We start from the raw sequence: 18904 nt of genomic DNA on the forward strand, positions 1-18904 counted from the left end.
CACGCACGAAGCCCCTGATGAAAAGCACCTAAACCACGAACTACAAGACAACAATGTCATAGAAAACTTATATTAATTGCAATATTTGAATTTTATAATTTTGCAGCAGTTACATATGAATTTCACACCATCGTCACCTAGACCAAATGAATCATTGCTACACTTGCAAATGTTTGTATTAGAACATTTATGTGTAATGTTGATCATAATTGAATATTATTAATCAAAAGGAAAAAAAACAGCATATTCAGGAAGGTTAGCATGAAGAAACTAGTGAGAATAAATTCTTTTAACATGGGTTATTTTTTAACTTCAATAACACAGCGCCTGTTTTATTGAAAGTTAAACAAAATAAATTCAGATAAAAATAATTTTAGACTGTTATACGTAGTGAATGTGTATTTAAATTAACCAAATTATATTTCAACACGTAGCAGATATGAACTACGAAGAATTAATTTGGAATATAAAAAACAAGGGACATAAACTCTCGGTGCGTATTTGAACAGAAGAAAAGCAGTCCTTTGGGCAGTTACGTTTCATTCGTATTCGACAGCAGACAAGAAGGCAAGGGAACAGGTAACGATGACGACATGACATACCTATGTAATCGACTATTCGAGCTATATTGAAAATTATATTTACAGTAATTTAAATTTAATATTTCTTTGACATATTTGGAAGATTTTCAGATAACAGAAATCTCTAGAAATTTAAAATTGACAAAATAATCCGTACACCAGAATTATAAATAGATAACCCTCTACCACATTCTTATTTAGTTCTTGACTTGTACAGTTTTCTCAGTTTAATCGTTATAATATATGATATTCTTAATATTATTCTTAAAAATGTTTTTAAGTACGAGAACCAAATTATGAAATTAAGAATGTATAGAAACTAAATTAAGAATATACTACGTACAGAGAAACCAAATTAAAAGAAAACGTCATTATACATAAGGGGCCAACAATGAATGTAAATTGTTACGTCATGGTGACATGATCTAAACTAGTAATATTCGCACATTAAAACTGATTTAAGAAGTTTTTACATATAAAGATTAAGACTAGGTTTTAACGTTCCCAGGCAATGACAGTATGAAATTAGGTAAATAGATCAGCTTTAACCTTCATAGAAATATGCTTGCTAACTGAATAACAAATCGCACTAAATTGAGAGTCCTTGAATATGAATTGAACTAAATTATGGCTCCACCCAAACGAGTACATGACAGTAAAAAGTAAGGACCGTGTTTTTAAAATAAGTAAAAAATAATAATTTTGAAGCGTTAAATATAATTCATATATGTCTAGATTAATCTCAATTAAATTTTAAACTAGAACAGGTGTTCTGTTATACAAGGAATCGACTCTTTATGAGAAACAAACAAAACAGTATATACGTATGAAAATCAGAGATATTAACAATTTTTCTGACCATTTTCCACTAGATCTCCAATAACTCTCCTCTCGTCATGGCCTCACAAATGGCTTTCATCAAAAATGGGAAACTGTCACTACTGCATACATTATGTTGTGTGTTGGGTACAACCCCCTTTAATATGAACATTCGTATACCTATCATATCTGTAGAGAGATACAATCCTAACTATGTATACCACAAGTCCACAACCCTAAACTGTCAAGTACAATTGCATTGGTTAATAGTTATCCGACCTCTGAAAAAGCAATGTGCTCAGACACGACATATATTTGCAGAACCCCGTCGTTACTCATCCAAGGTAACTAAGCTGTGCCTACAAACAGAGAAGACTATAGAAAAAAAGTGGTATAAATGCATTGTCGAGTTGTGCTGTGTAGGCCTCCAACAAACCACTTACAGTCACAGCTAGAAGAAGAGAGAACCAATGCTGCAAAAAGTTGGTAACAAATAAATACATCAATGAAAAACTCAATAATTCAAAAGAACTAATATTCTAGAATTGCGGGCTTCCCTCACTTAGCTTTATTCATTTCATTGTCTGAACGATAAACGACTATTTCGGCTACTTTTTCCTGTTGAAAGATGAAACTACCACCTACTAGCATAGGCGTAGCTTTCCTTTTCCTCCCTTTTGAGGGGGGATGTAGGAGAAATTAGAATGAAAAGGATAGCCGTCGTTTAAGTGGGGCTGGGTTTGCGCGTGGGTGAGAAAAGAAGAGTTGGGGAAAAGGAGAGCAAGTACTCCCTTAAGGCATACTAAACGTGGTATCTGAATTCTGACCTAACTCCACATGCACAAGTTGGATTATATGCATGATAAAACGTTCCTAACTCATTGATGCAAGAAATTGTCAGAGGCCAGCGGTAACAAAACGTGCTTACGTAAAGCTTTGGTGTTTATACGAACCACGGTCATATGAAACAAGAATGACGCGGGACACCTCGTCTATGCAAAGAATGACAAGACCGGAAGCACCAAAATGAGATACCGTATATGTTATCAAGGAAAAACCACACGTGAGGAAGAAGCATTCTAGAGAGAGATCATGTCAATGCAGCGCTATTGATGTGATTTCCAACTTTTTAACGGGTTCCAAAGTCCAAACCAGCGTTTAAAGGTCATCAACTTTATTACTAACGAGTTTAATTGCATCCACACTAAAACAAACCCACCCTGCCCCCTTAATGTCACAGAAAGAGAGAGATAGAGATAATCACCTGAGTGAGAATGTATCCGGTCGATGCTAAGAGTGGAAGGAGTAAAGAGCAAGCAGCTAGTACAGAAGTTATACCAGCTGCAGTACCTTCAACCGTTTTCTCTGGCAAGTAAGAAAACCACACATTCACATCCCGCAATAGAAGACTCCGATAAAAATCATCAACAATGAAAATACTTACTGCCAGTTTTACTCCACCTCAAAACGCCATACTTGTGCCCAACCATTGATGCCTAAACAAACAAGAAAAACATTACTATAAATTAGTAAGTATTCCGTGCATTCCATGGGTACCTTTGTCAAATATATATATATATTAAAATCCAAAAACCATTTGAAGCTTTTTAATTTTGAAAATTTTCAAAAATTGAACTAATTGGTAGAAAAATAATTTAATCATGATTACAAATATTCCATTTTATTTAATTATTGATTGATTGAAGAAATTTAAGTATTGATGAAAGAAAATAATATTATTTTATTGAATAATTATTATAACTGGTAATTAATGTTGATTTGATTTTGATATATGAAAGCTAAGAAAATGTGTCATGATATAAGAAAGACATTTGGCATTGTCAGAAAGAATATATAATTTAACTGTGAGACTCAATAATGAAAATTGAAATTTAATAAATAGAAATAGATTAAAAAAAGCTGCTAACGACGGTGAAAATCAACCATTAACAGAACAACTCCCTTTTGTATTTCTGTAAAACTAAATGTATAGAAAGAAAAACAAATTTTTTAATGCTTTTCTTCAGTCTGACTTGTTCACCACATAAAATGGTATCAACACAATCATCATCCTTCAGACAGCCCTGCTAGAAATAAATCAGTCAACATATACATGAAAAACTGTTTATAGAATTATCTCAAGTATTCAAATTTCCCATTGAAGAGTTTAATGGTCATATACAGATAGTGTAAAATAATTTTATACTATCAAGCAATCAGATACTATTACTGATATGAATTTTTACTTATTTATTATAAAAGTTTTTGCACTTATGGTTACTTCAAACATCGTTGACTGGCCCAAAACAGTCACATTCGACCTTAAGCACCGTGACACATTCATTTTTTTTTTTTTCATTTTTAATAGAAGATACAATTCACCTTTTGGTAATGTTTTAACTTAGAAGTTCGTGCTGGTTACTTGCAATGGCAAGGGGGTGTGCACGCACACCAAAAATTTAAAAAACAAACTTACCATTGTATCACCAATTCCTAGACTCAATATTCCCGCAAAAGGAGCAAGAGGTCGATCATTGTACCCAGTAGACATCCAAATAGGAAGTGCACATCCCAGTAAGAGTGAGAAATGGCTGCATAAAGAAGAAATAATCATGAAAGGGGACTAAATGAGCTCTTATGCATCATAAACAGAACTACAATTTGAGCTATAACGGAAAAGGGAATAATACCTGACAATTAGAAGATCGGAATCACGGTGATCAGTGAATGCATTCATAAATTGATTTACTGGTTGCCCCAAAGGCCAGATTCTCCATATCTAGGTCAATCAATGTTAATATAAAAGCGACCAAGAAATTTCTATCTATCTATATAAATAAAACTTGTATACCAATCAGCCTGCTTTGAAACACTTCAGAAAACCAAGACACAATTTATGGGCAATAATACTATCAGAATTTAGCATTAGAATAATGCAAAGAAGAAAAGGGAACAGCTTTCAAAGTGCAGACATTTCAAATTATCAATCCACCATTGTTGAAATTATGGGGTTTTAGGTATATGCAATACTAAATTGATATTAGCTGTGATGTATTACAATTCATTGATATATTCATAAAACCTAGAGCCCTAACTTTTGTTCATACTAATCATAATCTTCACTAATTAGGAAAACGAATCATGTTAAGATAAGGAAATAAGTAATTATTCTTAAAAGATAATGAGGAAATATGAAAACTGACCTTAGAGGATAATCTAAGATACGATAAGACATTTTCTATATTCTAACACTCCCTTGAGATAAAGCTTACTAAAGAATATTACAGATAAGCCCTTTATAATAAAGAAATTAAACATTATAATTTGAGACTTAGGAATGGAGGGACTAGGATGATTCTCTAGGACTGACACTGGGCCAACTGATATTTATGGTAAAGCTGCAAGACTAGGCTGAATTCTGAGAAAGTTTTGGGGCCAGGTTGATATCTACAGGAAAGTCGCAAGGCCAGGCTAATATCACTAGGAAAGCCATGAGGCCAAGTTCTTGTAGGGAAAGCCATAGAACATTTGATGCTTCTGGTAAAGTTGCAAGGCTCGGATGATTTCTTTGTAAATCTCTGGGAAAGTCATGGTGCTAGGCAGATGTCTCTAATATCACAGTGCACAATTCAAACTGGAGAGGGTAAATCTCAATAGGGAGGCACAAGCACAGAAAAACTAGGGCAAGATAAAACAACCAAAAGAGGCTAGGATGATGGGCTTAACCCCAGTGGCTAAAGGGCTGGAAACAGAAGCATGAACATTAACAAATAGTATGACAGACAAACAGCACATGTAGGCATGTAAAGACCACAATAACTGAAATTTCCGATTCTTTTGGCAACATGACACAATCTTATTCTTTAGTTTAAATAATCTCATTAATAAAGTCATAATTTATATATGATGCAGCAAATTTTCATGAAATCCAAAACTCTGATGTCCATGACATTTTTAGGAAAATTGTTCTAGCAGAATGTCTCCTAATTACATATTCTTATTCATTACTCCTTTTCTGTTATCTAAACAAGGACTGTGCACATACATCTCACAGGACCCACCCAAATAAAACCTTCTTGCCACATAAAGATACTCCTTAAACGGTGGAATGTTATTTCATAACAGTTCAAATTTTAAGTATCTGAATTTAAATTTTGATTCCTTCTGTACTATTTACTTAATCAACAATAACATTAAACACACAGCATCCTTTTCAAAATGACATCACTCCTAGTGCCAAGTTGAATGCATATAAAGATTAAAGATACTTACTCGAATAATTTCTAATGTCAGGAAAATTGCCATAGCCGCACCAAAAGCTAGATCAAGAAATTTTGGCTGAAAGAAATAAGACAGTCAGTATTATAGCAGACAGAAAGTAGTATCTATGACCAACATAAAATTTATATACACACTAGTGGTTGCCACAACAATGCAGGTGTAAAGAAAAAAGTATAAATGTTTTTAACTACATTATGGAATGATCATTCTTTTTCCTTTCATATTCTTAACCTTAAAATGGTAACTAGCACTAAAATATTATATATAAAAGAATTATTTAAAAAAAAAAACAAAGCCCTTGGAAGAAGAAACTTTAAGAGGAGACCTATATGATATGATAATAATATATATTTTTGTGGGTATAATTTCAATGGGGAAAATACATAGACACTGCCTGAACTTTACCTCATTTTGAAGGAGTCACCTTAAACTTTGGATCCAGGTGAGAGGCCTCTCAAGCTTTCTAATAGATCCTTTTGTCTACTAAATAAGCTAAAATCAGTTATCACATGACTTGCATGTATTGACTAATCTCTAATTCCTCAATGTTATTTAATGAAAATGGTAGAAAATTGACTCCTTTTTTATTTATTTTTTAATTGCAAAAAATAGAAACTATTGAATGATTCTTTAAATTAAAATGAGGATTTTTTTTTCTTCAAAAAACATGGGAAAACATAATATGTATTAATCAATATAGTAGAAGTCGTATAATGAACAGCTATGGAAGGTTCTATTACAATCTTTTAAAGGCCTTTCATCCAGATTTGAAGCTTAAGGGTGGCTATTTCTAAATGAGGTAAAAGTCTTGGAAGTGTTTGTACATCTTCCCTGCAGTTTCAAGTGTAGTGGAAAGAAAATGATACCAAGTGGCAAAATCCCTTTGCTATAGTAGAATACATAGCATACAGCCATTTAGTCCCAAATCACCTGGAAGATAAGGGCAGGCAAAAACATCGAGACAGCCATCAGATGGTAGTACTTCCGCAAAAGAATTCTCTCCATCTTACTGTTCTTGGAGATGTTATAGAATCGAAAAACCGAAACACAAATTATAGACACCCAGTAGATACATAAAGTCAGCCTTTTGGATGGCTCTGAGAAAACAAAAGAGAGCACCCTGCAATGAAATGTTTCAAAAGTAAAAAATATATTAATCTAACAAAATAGCTGGTATCATAATAAAGTGAACAACTTCAAGAACAGTTGAATTAGATTCAGTTTCTGCTATCACTAATTTTCTCCTTACAATCTGATGTAGATTCATGACATAGGAAGGCATAAAATTTAGCTGGCTCTTATAGCAAACCACGTTTTTTTGGAAAATTGGGTTCATATTTTTTAAGATAACCACATTCATATAAAAACCAGTCAATATAAAGTGGAAATGTATGTGCTTAACTCTTTGATTCACATTTTCTGATAGAATTATCAGCTTGCATTGCCTTATCAGCTAACATGTATGCATGAATGAGAGCTGCCAGCATGACATATACTATATCCTGGTCAATTTATAGCAATAATAAAGCTACTTTCCAAGTGTCCTATTATTATTACTTCTATATTATACCAGATGAGATCCAAAAACCTCAGTAACAAGAAGCTAACAAAATAGTCCACCTATATCAGATATTGATGTGATACCAGAGAAAAGGATGCATGTGAAACTCCTGCACGAACTGCATCCAAGATGGTACAATCACAATCAGGACAAATCCAAGGGAAGCAATAAACATTAGAGTTCTCCCAATCTCACAGTATCTTCTTGCTTCAGTGGAAGCTGTATTTATAGACCACTCCCATATTTGGAGAATGTATTTCAAAGCTATTGGATATAGCAGAAGACCAAGCACAAGCCCCTACAAGAAAAGTAGACAACTTTAACTGGTCTAGCTATACCATTAATAACAAATTCATAAGTTACGGATTAATACCTGAATTATGATGCTTATCTCACTTCTACTTATTTCATGTTCTGCAGTAACTAAATCTGATGAGACCAATAGTCCATGTAGCTGTTCAAACAATGTAATCACCGATTATGTACATACAGACATATGTGTGTTTGTAGGTCAGCTAGGAACAGTATCATGTTAAGAAGCACCAACCTTTTTAATAGTAAGCAACAACATGTCGCCAAAATAGAGAACAATGCCGGAAGTCACCAAAAATGCTTCCCCTGGTATCAGAGGGGAAAATACGATTATTATAAGAGCAGACAAATTACCCCATCCCCCCACCCTGTTCTCAAATAAATCATGCAAGTTTGTTGAGATATGATCACTTAGTGGCAGGCTTTATACATATCTCTGATAAGGGTGAAAAATGAACCCAGCTATTAAACAAAGGACAAACAAAACAAAGATAAAACTAAATTTGCAAGAACCATGTTTATGTGTAATGACGATTTGCCAATTTCAGTTGATATGACAGGTCTACTCAAATCAGATTTGGCAAAATATAATGTGAACTCATCTTCCATAGTTAAGTGAAAGAATCCATGAACTATAAAAGGAGATCAATTGCAAGCATTTTTTCCCTTTTTATGGAACTTTTAACCCCATCAATTTTGACAAAAGTAAAATCCCAAACACAGAAGAATAATAACCAGTGTAAAATAGAAATACCTATAGAAGCACAAGAGGGAAAAGTTCTGAGAAAATGCTGAATTAGCATCACAGACACCAATCCATGACAAAAGACCCAAGTCAGCTTCAGTGCTGGGTGCAGCCCTGAAAAAACATAGGCAATGAAAGTTTAAGCAGAAGGTACATATGCATAACACATTCATAAATTGTTATCCATATGCATGTTAATAGAAATTAGAAAATTATCGGTTAATTGCTTATTTTCCCATAAACAACTAAGATTAATTTACTCTCTAAAGTGAGTTGCTCACTTTGGAGGAGTACAATCCAATTCCAACCTACACAATACAACAGGAATATCTGATTTCACAGTCAACGAAAGCTCCCAACAAGCACATACCAATTTGAGAAGTGGTAGCAAGGGCAGCAACACAAACGAGAGCTTGAAAGAAAACGGAGCATAAGCTAAACACTACACCCCAATGAGAAGGGGATGAAGGAGCACGGCGTCGAGCCAAGGCGAGGAACAAAATGACGCTGCAGGCGCTGGCAGATGTGGCCCAGTATTGCAATGTCAGATATTGAATCTCTATAAATTCAAATTTTACACATCAGGAAATTGCAAATTGCAACTCCTAATAATAAAAATAAAGAACACAGGGAAAACAAAATCGATCGTGACATAGCGAGAAACGATAAATGAATTGGAATGAAAACCTTGAAGCTGAAGCTGAGCGAGTGAGAATCCCCGCGACAATTGCACCAATTTGGAGAGAAGAAGGGAAGGGAGAGTGACGGCGCCGAGAAGAATCCCCGAAGAAGCACCCGGCCTGAAAGGAGAATTAATTAATTAATTAATTAATTAATGGAGCGAGCGAGCGAGAGAGAGAGAGAGGTACCTGGTGCGGAAAAGAGGAGGGGAATTGGAAGAGTCGAAGGAGATCTCAAGGAAGAAGGAGGCGAGGGCGAGGAGAGAGAGAGCAACGCCATGGAGGAGGAGAGAGAGAGGGAGGGAGTAGAGGATTCTACAGATGAAGAACACCACCACCGCTCTCTCGCCGTTCAACAACGACGTCGTCATGCTTTTACGCGGGAAGAGGGAGAGGACGAGATCACGCATACACCACAACACACAAACATTCCTATTCCTTCCTCTTCTCTCCAAACGCATTCGTCCCGGTCAATTCTGTTTGCTACGTATCAGTTTTTTTTTTTTTTTTGGTACATTCTTCACGGTCATTTTACGCGTCTTTCAAACATTTATCAAAATATTTATTAATAATTCCTTAATCGTCAGTTAAGAAGAGTTAAGACTTAAGATCAAACCAAGTTTCAAATGTTGGGTTCGGTTGCAATCCAATAGATTACAATTTAGGGAAAATATCCTCTCCATTCAACCAAGGATATGCTGCGAATCGTGACTATTCTGCTTTGGGATTGGGCTGATGAGTCGTAGTGGGCTCCGTGGGCTTTTCGAGGCCTTAAATAGCCTAGTCCGCTATCATGAAGTTCTGAAACCATTTTTTCTTCGTAAATGTGAAGCATACCTGAAAGTACTTCATTTTTTCTTAAAAACAAAAAATGAAAAGAAAAAAAAAAACATTGTCACAATTTTAATGGAAAATACATGTTTGGAACTGCATCCTACTAGTCTCCCTTTGACCAGTTATCCACACCAATAGAAAATCCACCATCACCTACACTTTTCACACCATCATACTCAAGCTTGGGGTTATGTACTGTACTAGTTTCCTTTTGACAGACTATTCACACCAGTACAACACTTAAAATTTTTGCACCTTTATGCTCAAGTTAGGGACTCAATATCTATGATGTTTTAGAATAAAGACGACCTCTTGGACCTAACTCGTGTAGTCCTCATCTCCTATATATTACACCAAACTCAAATTATTTTTGAGTTATTTGTCTTGATCACGAGACCTCAGATGATAGCTGAGATCTAACTGGACTTCATGATTTACATAATGATTACGATAACGTTCACAATAACTAAGATTCATAGATTATTAATACGATTAAAGATATGACACGATTTATGAAATTGAGACAAGTAAGAGATCTTTATCTAGATGAAACTAATTTATATAAACTCAAAAGGTTTCAAGAAGACAAATTACACTCAAAATATTTTAAACTAAAATAGTAACTAGATTTTCTTAATAACCATCTCTCTGAGAATTCTCTGATGACAATCCCACTTATCAAAACAAAAACAAAATATTTATCTTCTCCTTATTAGTTACAAATTGTGACCCAAACCCAAATGATTGCTCTTGGGCGCACGAGATTAACTCAGATTTATCTTTGGTGTGGAAGTGGGAAATTAATCTTCCTGAATAATTAAGAAGTCAAGAACAATATTTTTTTTCCTCCCTCACCGCTCACCTTCCACCCTTCAAATTTTCACGTGACCAACGAACCACAACACCAAAGAAACAAAACCACGCTTATGTAACGCGTTATGCAAACATTACCAAACATGGATGAAAGAAACAGCCACGTCAACGAAACACGTGGACAAATTAGATAGGAGCGTGCCACATCCACCAGCAACCCAAACTTCAATGCATGAGGAATTGGCTACGTCAAAAATCAATTATTTATCACAAGTAGCTTTTAGAACTAGTGGCCTCATCTGTCAGCATGACTGAAATCAATAATATCCCCAACATCATGAGCTCTCATGGTTGGTACATTCTACAGCAAGTACTTGGTACCAACACATGGAAGAGAAAAAGAAAATTGTAAAATATTGAATAATATAACTCTTAAACCTGATATATATATATATATATATATGTATCACATTTGCTCTTTCATTAGTCAAAGATAAATTCACATAACAAAAGTTGAAAGCAAAACTCGATCAAAAGGAATTATACAATGTAAATGGCTGAACAACGTTCCCGTCAACTTGAATCTGTTGTATCCCTATTACACTTGAAACATTTGCGCAGGGATATTTTTCTCCCCATGAAGAAACATAATAAAATGAACACAAAAATACGGTAACCAATTGCCATAAGAAACAAAACCAACAAATTTTTCCACTTCGAATTACTGTCGGGGGAGATATTGTACACACTTTGGAGAGCTTGAATCCCAGATATGGTCCTTACCTGCCCCACTGCAAAGGAGGTGCCTAGGTACTCATTCTCCAGAAGCCCCTACCAAAAAAAAATAATAACAAGCAAGCAAATGCTTCAACAAATACCCTTCTAGGAAAAAAGTTTGGATCATTAGATTCTCCTAGCTTTGGAAGTTGAATCCCAAAAAAAATCACAAACGAGCATAAAAGACTAGTCTGTCAAGTATTACTTTCTCTTAAATAGCTGAGAACAGAAGTTACTAACACATCAATTTACCTGAATAGAGTATGTATGAAAGGCTATATACGACATTGGATACATCCACACGGGTCCAGGCAAAGCATTTCGAATTCTAAAATAGCCTGCCGAAAGCATCATGACCACCTGAAATGGAATACATATTCACATGCTAGTTCAGGAAACAGCTACGCTCTTATGTAATCATGGCTTTGAGTGAAAATATAGACCGGCAGAATAGTAGTTGAACAGCATGTAATTTTTGTTTAAACTCTAATAAAAGGACAATGGAACTCACATGTATGCACAACAGTGTCAAGACACTCCAAAATACATCTTGCCACAAAGTAGCCACAACTAGCATAAGTCCTTCATTCACTAACAAAGTCATGAAAAAATTCAGCACAAAGTACATTAACAAGCTGAATTGATCTTCCAGCCCAACGAGGAAGTAGAAGACTAGACTTGATGAAATGGAGATGAGAAAAAGAAATGGGATGCTGGACAAGAGCTGCGCAAGCAAGAAGACTAATGTACTGGAGTGCTGGTTTGATTCTTCACAAGCATATATCTGCAATGAGCAAATCATTTAACTTCATCAACCTTTCAAAGAATACAGAGTGAAACTATAGATATGTCAAGTCTACCAACACAATACTTGAGCATGTAAATTGTATCTTGTTTTTCATTTTTGCTCTTCGAATCAACTATGAAGTGCTAGTTTTGCCAAACATGATGAAGAGACAACACACAGAATCTCCAGCATCATGCTGCTTACTACATGTTTCTTGATTTCACTTGGTTCGATTGAGTTGTATTGTACCAAGTGCTAGACTTACTAAACACAAAAGATATACAACAAATATTAGCAATTAACTGTACTAAGAAAAAAATATGCAACTAAATTGCTACGATAAAATCCGGCAGTACAACATTTCCATAGTAATACAGTTACCACATGGTTTACGATCTAGTAGATCTACAATGCAAACAATATAATTTGTTTCTAGTTTCTACCATGAAATTATAAAACTTTTCCAAGTGCTAGTGCATTGTTATTAAAAATAAGTGTGACCCATATTTCAAAGCTTGTAAGTTTATGCATAAAATTCTCACGAGTTAGCAAGAATCATCAAATAAATTAAGACATTATGTTGTGTAGTTGAGGTCTGTTTAGACGAACACATAAAACAAAAGAATCGACAATGCAGACAATTTAATAAAAAAAAACTTGCCAAATGGATATATTACATTTATTATTATATCCATATTAAGCAAATAAAGGCAAACTAATAAATTCTGGTGAAGTGAAATAAGCACAAAATTACCTTGATTTCTTTCATAAGAGCAGGCACCCTAGCAATGCTTAGAAGGGAACAGAATGATACAAATACAAAAATTGCTGCAACTCTTGTCTGCAATTTGAGATATGTTAAAATTTAGTTCCTATGTATCACAGCCGTATCTAGAACTGCTGGCATTTGTAAATGCAGATATAAACCCTAAGAGATACACAATGAAAGATAAAAGCCAATTGTCATGACAAGACTCACCACAACAGAAGACAGAGAATGCCCCAGACCAGAAAATACAGTTCCAATACACAGTGTGAGAAGCATGTAAAGAATAAGATGCAGCCAGTAATATTTCCATTCCCTTGACACAACTAATAAAGATCTCCATGTCAAAACTGCTATCCGAGTAGCATTGCTAGCTTTACCTTTGCTTTTGAGAGCTGGACCTTCCTGAAAAATCAAGCATGCTTTAAAAAGACTCCAAAACTCAAAATCCAACACAAACTGCCCTTTAAATGCAGTAAAGCAAAATAAATCCCAAATAAATCATGATAAGTGCAAATCTACTTCAACAAAATCATCTGTCAGTACAAATCCTTCTAAATGGTCTTCAATGAAACACCATCTACTACCTCCAATTACCCAGTAGCATATGCAGAATGTCCCAGATTACAGGCTTCCAAAAACTTAAAGTTTACAATGTCCCTCAATTGAAGCTCAGTTTTCTTACCCAGTAGTTCCAAACCCATGATATTTGCCTAACCTTAATGATCAGCTAAATTATAAATCTTTTACTCTATTAGGCTTACTATGACTAATTGCAACCAAAACTTTCAATCTACCACTAAACTCAATTAATGATAAGTATAAACAGTCCATAAAAATATATAAATTAGCAATTTAACATGACATTTGGGAAGGAAAGGACCTATGGTGAAACTCCCAGTCCACATTAACAGAAGATTAAACATGTACAATGTTTCTATTCCAGCAGTTATAATATACCTTCTCAGTGAGTTTCAGAATCATAGTTTCAACAGCAGCTGCATCCGCTGATGATTTATAAGTTGCTTCAAGTGTGCGTATAGCAACAGCAGTGTCCATGTTTACAGAAGAAAAATCTCCATTGTCATCCTATTATTAGATGGGATAATGTTAGTAAAGTATCATAAAAGGTCTAATATGAGACATCCAAAATGCATTGAGCACATCAATCGTCAACTCACTAGAAATATTTACCTGCCAATTTTTACACATTGCAATTATCCTGTCAAAATCTGTATTAATTGCACGGAGAAAGTGATCAGAAGGACTTTGCATGATTGGGCAAGGAAATCCAGCATTTGAGAAGTGCTTCATCAACATAAATTATAGAAGTCAGCAATAAGATATGTATTTCATGTACTAACGAAGGTTAGCGAAAAAAGGAAGTTCTTGACGATCTTGCAAAACTCATCTTCAATTGATTTTCATTAATAAATATTAAATAGTATCCCTACAAAGCATAAAAAATTAAAAACCAATGATTTGATTTTTTTTTAATTTGTAAACACAAAAGGTTACTGACTCGTCCTTAGTCATATTTCACATGCAAGATTTGTGAACGTATAGATGTTACCTGCAAACAAGCTAACGTTTCTCCAAAGAAAAGGGTATTTCCATTTGAAAGTAGACATATACGGTCAAAAAGGCCAAAGACTTCTGTGCTGCTCTGGTAGATGGTAACAATGAGAGTGTAACCAGTGCTTGCAAGTCTCTTCAATGTAACCATCATTAAAAGTGCCGAAACACTTAAGAGGATAAATAGAAAATAATTGTTAACAAAAATGGCTCTAAAATACTGAACACAATCAAGCAACTGATTGAGAAATTTCAATAAATGGAATTAAAATAAACACCTGTCCAAATGATAAAGAGGTTCATCAATAAATAAGATACGAGGTCTCATTACAAGCTCCCTCGCAATGCTAACAAGCCTTCTCTCCCCACTAGGAAGTCCTTTCATATAACAATGTCCACCTATAAGTTTATTTGCATGATCACCTAAAGACATTGCATGTATAGCATCCTCTACCACACTCTTTTTCTGACAAAAGAAACCAGGAAGCTGAAGAAGGGCTGAATAATACAGAAACTCCCGCACAGTGAGAGATCCAATCAGAGTGGTTTCTCTCTCCACATAACCCTGAAAAGTAAGAAACAAATTTCAATATACATATATAAGTGGTGTAACCCAAAAATTGAAAACAATTATAAACCAGGTAAAGAACAAGCCAAAGTCATATAGTAATTAAATAGCCATACCAACTTCAAAAACCAAAATCTAGTAACTTTGATGCAAATGAACTTCTATAGTAGAAAATGCTAATCTCTGAAAGACAACTATTGCAAAGGTACCTTTAAACTTATGCATCTATTTTTCAAAAAGGATTTTAACCTCAAATCCAATATATGAAAGCATGGTTATGATGGATAAGCAGATAAGATCATTCAGATAGACTGCTATAAAAACAATCAAGATTCAATATTAAACGGTCAATGAGATACTGGACTCACATATGACCCATAGGGCATTTGTGATTTTGCTCCATTCATAAACACTTCACCATACATCCTGGCAGAAGGATGCAATCTTCCTGAGGTAAAGAGAAAATTCCACTTTAGCTTTGACTATTCATATAAATTGGAATATCATTAAATGCTTAGTAAGAAAGGACAAAGGAATCATGCTTTGAGACCTGCAATGGCTCGTAATAAGGTAGATTTCCCTGATTTAGCAGGCCCCATAATTACGGTCATGGTCCCAGGTAACGCGTAACCAGTTGAACTCTTAATAACCTTATCAGAGTACTTCCTTTTTCCCTTTATAGTAACGGTTAAATCTTTCCAGGCAACAGAAGCCCCAGCGATTTTCCGTGGAATAACTGCACCCTCTGGTAGGCGTGGAGACGGCAGGGACCCACTGTTGAGCTTTGAAAGAGAGGGGGAAGCTGGCGTTGTAGCGACATTAATAGAGTCACCTCCTTCCTCAACTCTAACATCAATGTCAGTATCATCCCACTCAGGTGAATCCTCGAAAGAGATGGGCTGCCTGAGTGAACCGGGTTTCCGCAGGTAGAAAAAGTTACTTGATGGCACCCTACTTGCTGGGCTGCTCGCCGAGGATGATGAAGATCTATAATTATCTGATTGTGACTGTATTTCTTCCATAATTTTCAAACTTTTATATATCAACTTCTAAACATCATTTAACAAGCAACAGAATTCCCTTAGCAGCGTACTAATTCAAGTGTGCATTCAAACTGTTAGCAACACACATTTACTGTACACAGGGAACACTGTTTACCAACAACCTGTCATGTAAGTCACAAATCAAAATTAAAAGGCAAGAAAAAAAATGGACCAAATTTAAGGCCAGAACACAATTTTCATTTAGTCCCATTCTATGAAACAAAAGGCAGACAACACACCATAATGACAACCTGGACAATACAATGAACTAAAGTATCTAGCTAGCTTTTCAAGGAACAGAAACCTACTGTTAATGATTAATAATAGGGAATAGGGAAGTCAAAACAAAATGAGCTAATAATCCAAAAAAAAATGGTAGAACCTTAAAAAGTAACAGGGGATTCAGGGATGCAGAGAATGAAAACATGCCCTATTCCTCCATACCCTATTTCTAAGCTCCATTGACACAAGAGCAATATTTGTTTCCCTAACCTCAAAATCAAACCTTGTACCCGTGATTTCCCATTAAGACAGCCCCATTTCCTCAACTACGCCTTAGACACCACCCTCTTTCACATTATTCATTTAACATTTAGCACAACCAAAAACAAAACTTTATACAACACACTCAACATAACAGCCAAATAAACAAGGAGGGCAAGAAGAAAAAAAAATGAAGAACCCCCCCCCCCCCCCCCCCGCAGTTAATGCTAAGCTAAACCGAGCAACCAACAAAATCCCAGAAATACTTAAACCTGAATGGAGGGCAAAAAGACGAAACTTGGTTAAAAGAAAACAAAAAATAGAGATAGAGAGGAAACAACACAACAGGGTACATACCTGGATCTAAGGAAAACATGTGTTGAGAGAGTGAAAGAGAGAAAGAGTGGAGAGAGAGAAAGAGAGTGAAGAAGCTGAATGACACTAGCTTATAGGAAACGAGTGAGAGTGATTTGACCCGCAGAACCCGGGTTTTTTTGTAATGCTTTGCTTCTTTCTTTCCTTGGCATTTCGCATCTAAGTGTCTCGCACTCTGGCTTCTTCTTTTTATTTGTTTTCTTTTTCTTTTTACTATTTTTCTCCCCTTCTTGTCTTTTCTTTTATGGCGAGTGTTTCTTTTTTTTTCCTTTTTGTTAAGACAAGTGTTGTGTGCAATGATGCTGGGTTCCGAGTGCCACCGCGACGGTTCTAGTTGACACAGCCAATAGGTGCTTGCCACGTCTTTACTCAGACCCTTGTCAAGTGATCCCATCGCCATTGATTCCGTAATAATAACACGATTACTATGAACCCACCACTTTGCCTCACCATCAAGACAGTTCTCGTTTATTTATTGGGAGTTATGTATCTAAATTTATTCTTTTTTTAATACTTAATATTTTTTGTTCTTTCAGAGGAAAGTGCACTATCTCGCTATATTTTCGATTGTATGCTTCCGGACACACTTGCCAATTAAGAACTGCTTCCTCTATTCGGTATTTTACCCAGAAGGTTGGATGATTTTACTAAGGTTATAGAAAATGATACTTAAGATATCAATTTTCAAATGAATTTCTATAAGGACAATATTCATCTTTTGCACCTCATTAACATAAATAACTCATGTATGTATAGTATTCCACCGTCTTCTCGAATTATAGTCAAGTTATTTATCTCCATAAAATGATCTCAGACAAAAACTAATATACATCAAGTTCAGATAAACCTCCAAGATTTTTGCAATGACATCACTTCAGAAATCGAGACAAAAATTAAAGAATTCTTATCAGAAAGTTGACCCATTATATATAGACTTCTTCGTGTAAATGCAAGATATACTATCTAGTATTTTAGACTAAGATAAATGTCAGATTTTTTGGTAACGGTCTTTCATGAGGGGATAAAAAGATATATAAATTTATATATATATATATAGGGAGCATATCAAGTGAGAGGAATTTATTATGAGAGGGTTAAAATATAATCTTTAGATTAATCAAGTGAGAGAAAATTTGGGATTTAATCAAGTGAGAGAAAATTAATCTAAGGGTTATATTTTAACCCTCTCACCCTCTCATAATAAATTCCTCTCACTTGATATGCTCCCTATATATATATATATATATATATATATAAATGAAAGATTATAAACATGACTGTAATGAAGATTTAACTTAATGGTGTGTTTGGATGAGGAATTTATATAGGATAATTCATTTATTTGAAGAATTTCAAATTCCTTGAGGTGAAATGCTTTGTTTGGATGGGGAATTTACCAAAGAATTTGAAATCCAAGCATTAGTGAAATTCCTTAAAATAGTAAAATTTCAAATTCTGCCAAAAATGGGAGAATTTGAAATTTCTCATATTTGTTTTTCTTATTTCACTTATATATTTTATCTTATCTCTTTATTCTTTTAATTATTGGATATTCAAAAATATTTTTAAAATTATTAAATATTATCTTATATTAATTTTTAAAATTATTAAATATTATCTAATATTATTTTTTTAAATTATTAAATATTTAAAAATGAATTAATATTTATTTTTATAAAATTTAATTTAAAAATCTCAACATATAAATATATTTTTAAAATCAATTTTATTATGATGGAATCAAATTATCATATTCAACCTAACAATTTAAAATTTAAGAAATTTGAATTGACTCATCCAAACAAAATATTTTAAGAATGATAGAAATTGAAATCAAAGTAATTCAAATAACAAAAATTTAAAATTCCTTGAATTTGTAAAATTCCTCATCCAAACACACTATA

General features: G+C 34.4%; 2 protein-coding genes across 2 annotated transcripts; both read right to left on the reverse strand.

The window, feature by feature from the left end:
• Positions 1-1291: 1291 nt before the first annotated feature.
• LOC109811593 (phosphatidate cytidylyltransferase family protein) lies at positions 1292-9587 on the reverse strand. The gene is made up of 14 exons (XM_020375377.3): positions 9169-9587; positions 8987-9099; positions 8670-8858; positions 8309-8413; positions 7790-7860; positions 7616-7696; positions 7326-7540; positions 6612-6801; positions 5673-5738; positions 4091-4179; positions 3877-3991; positions 2845-2896; positions 2665-2765; positions 1292-1873 (listed from the first exon to the last, which is right to left on the reverse strand). Exons 1-14 carry the CDS (start codon positions 9438-9440, stop codon positions 1760-1762), a joined length of 1773 nt encoding a protein of 590 aa, XP_020230966.1. The 5' UTR covers positions 9441-9587; the 3' UTR covers positions 1292-1759.
• Positions 9588-11042: 1455 nt separating this feature from the next.
• On the reverse strand, positions 11043-17242 carry ABCG3 (ABC-2 type transporter family protein). Its single transcript, XM_020375413.3, has 12 exons — positions 16983-17242; positions 15650-16264; positions 15468-15547; positions 14810-15096; positions 14530-14701; positions 14151-14264; positions 13917-14045; positions 13170-13361; positions 12945-13031; positions 11915-12187; positions 11656-11763; positions 11043-11457 (listed from the first exon to the last, which is right to left on the reverse strand). Exons 2-12 carry the CDS (start codon positions 16119-16121, stop codon positions 11200-11202), a joined length of 2172 nt encoding a protein of 723 aa, XP_020231002.1. The 5' UTR covers positions 16122-16264; positions 16983-17242; the 3' UTR covers positions 11043-11199.
• Between the last annotated feature and the right edge of the window lie 1662 nt (positions 17243-18904).

This window comes from Cajanus cajan, chromosome 10 (assembly GCF_000230855.2).
Source record: "Cajanus cajan strain Asha chromosome 10, NIPB_CcT2T_4, whole genome shotgun sequence".
Lineage (NCBI taxonomy): Eukaryota > Viridiplantae > Streptophyta > Magnoliopsida > Fabales > Fabaceae > Cajanus > Cajanus cajan.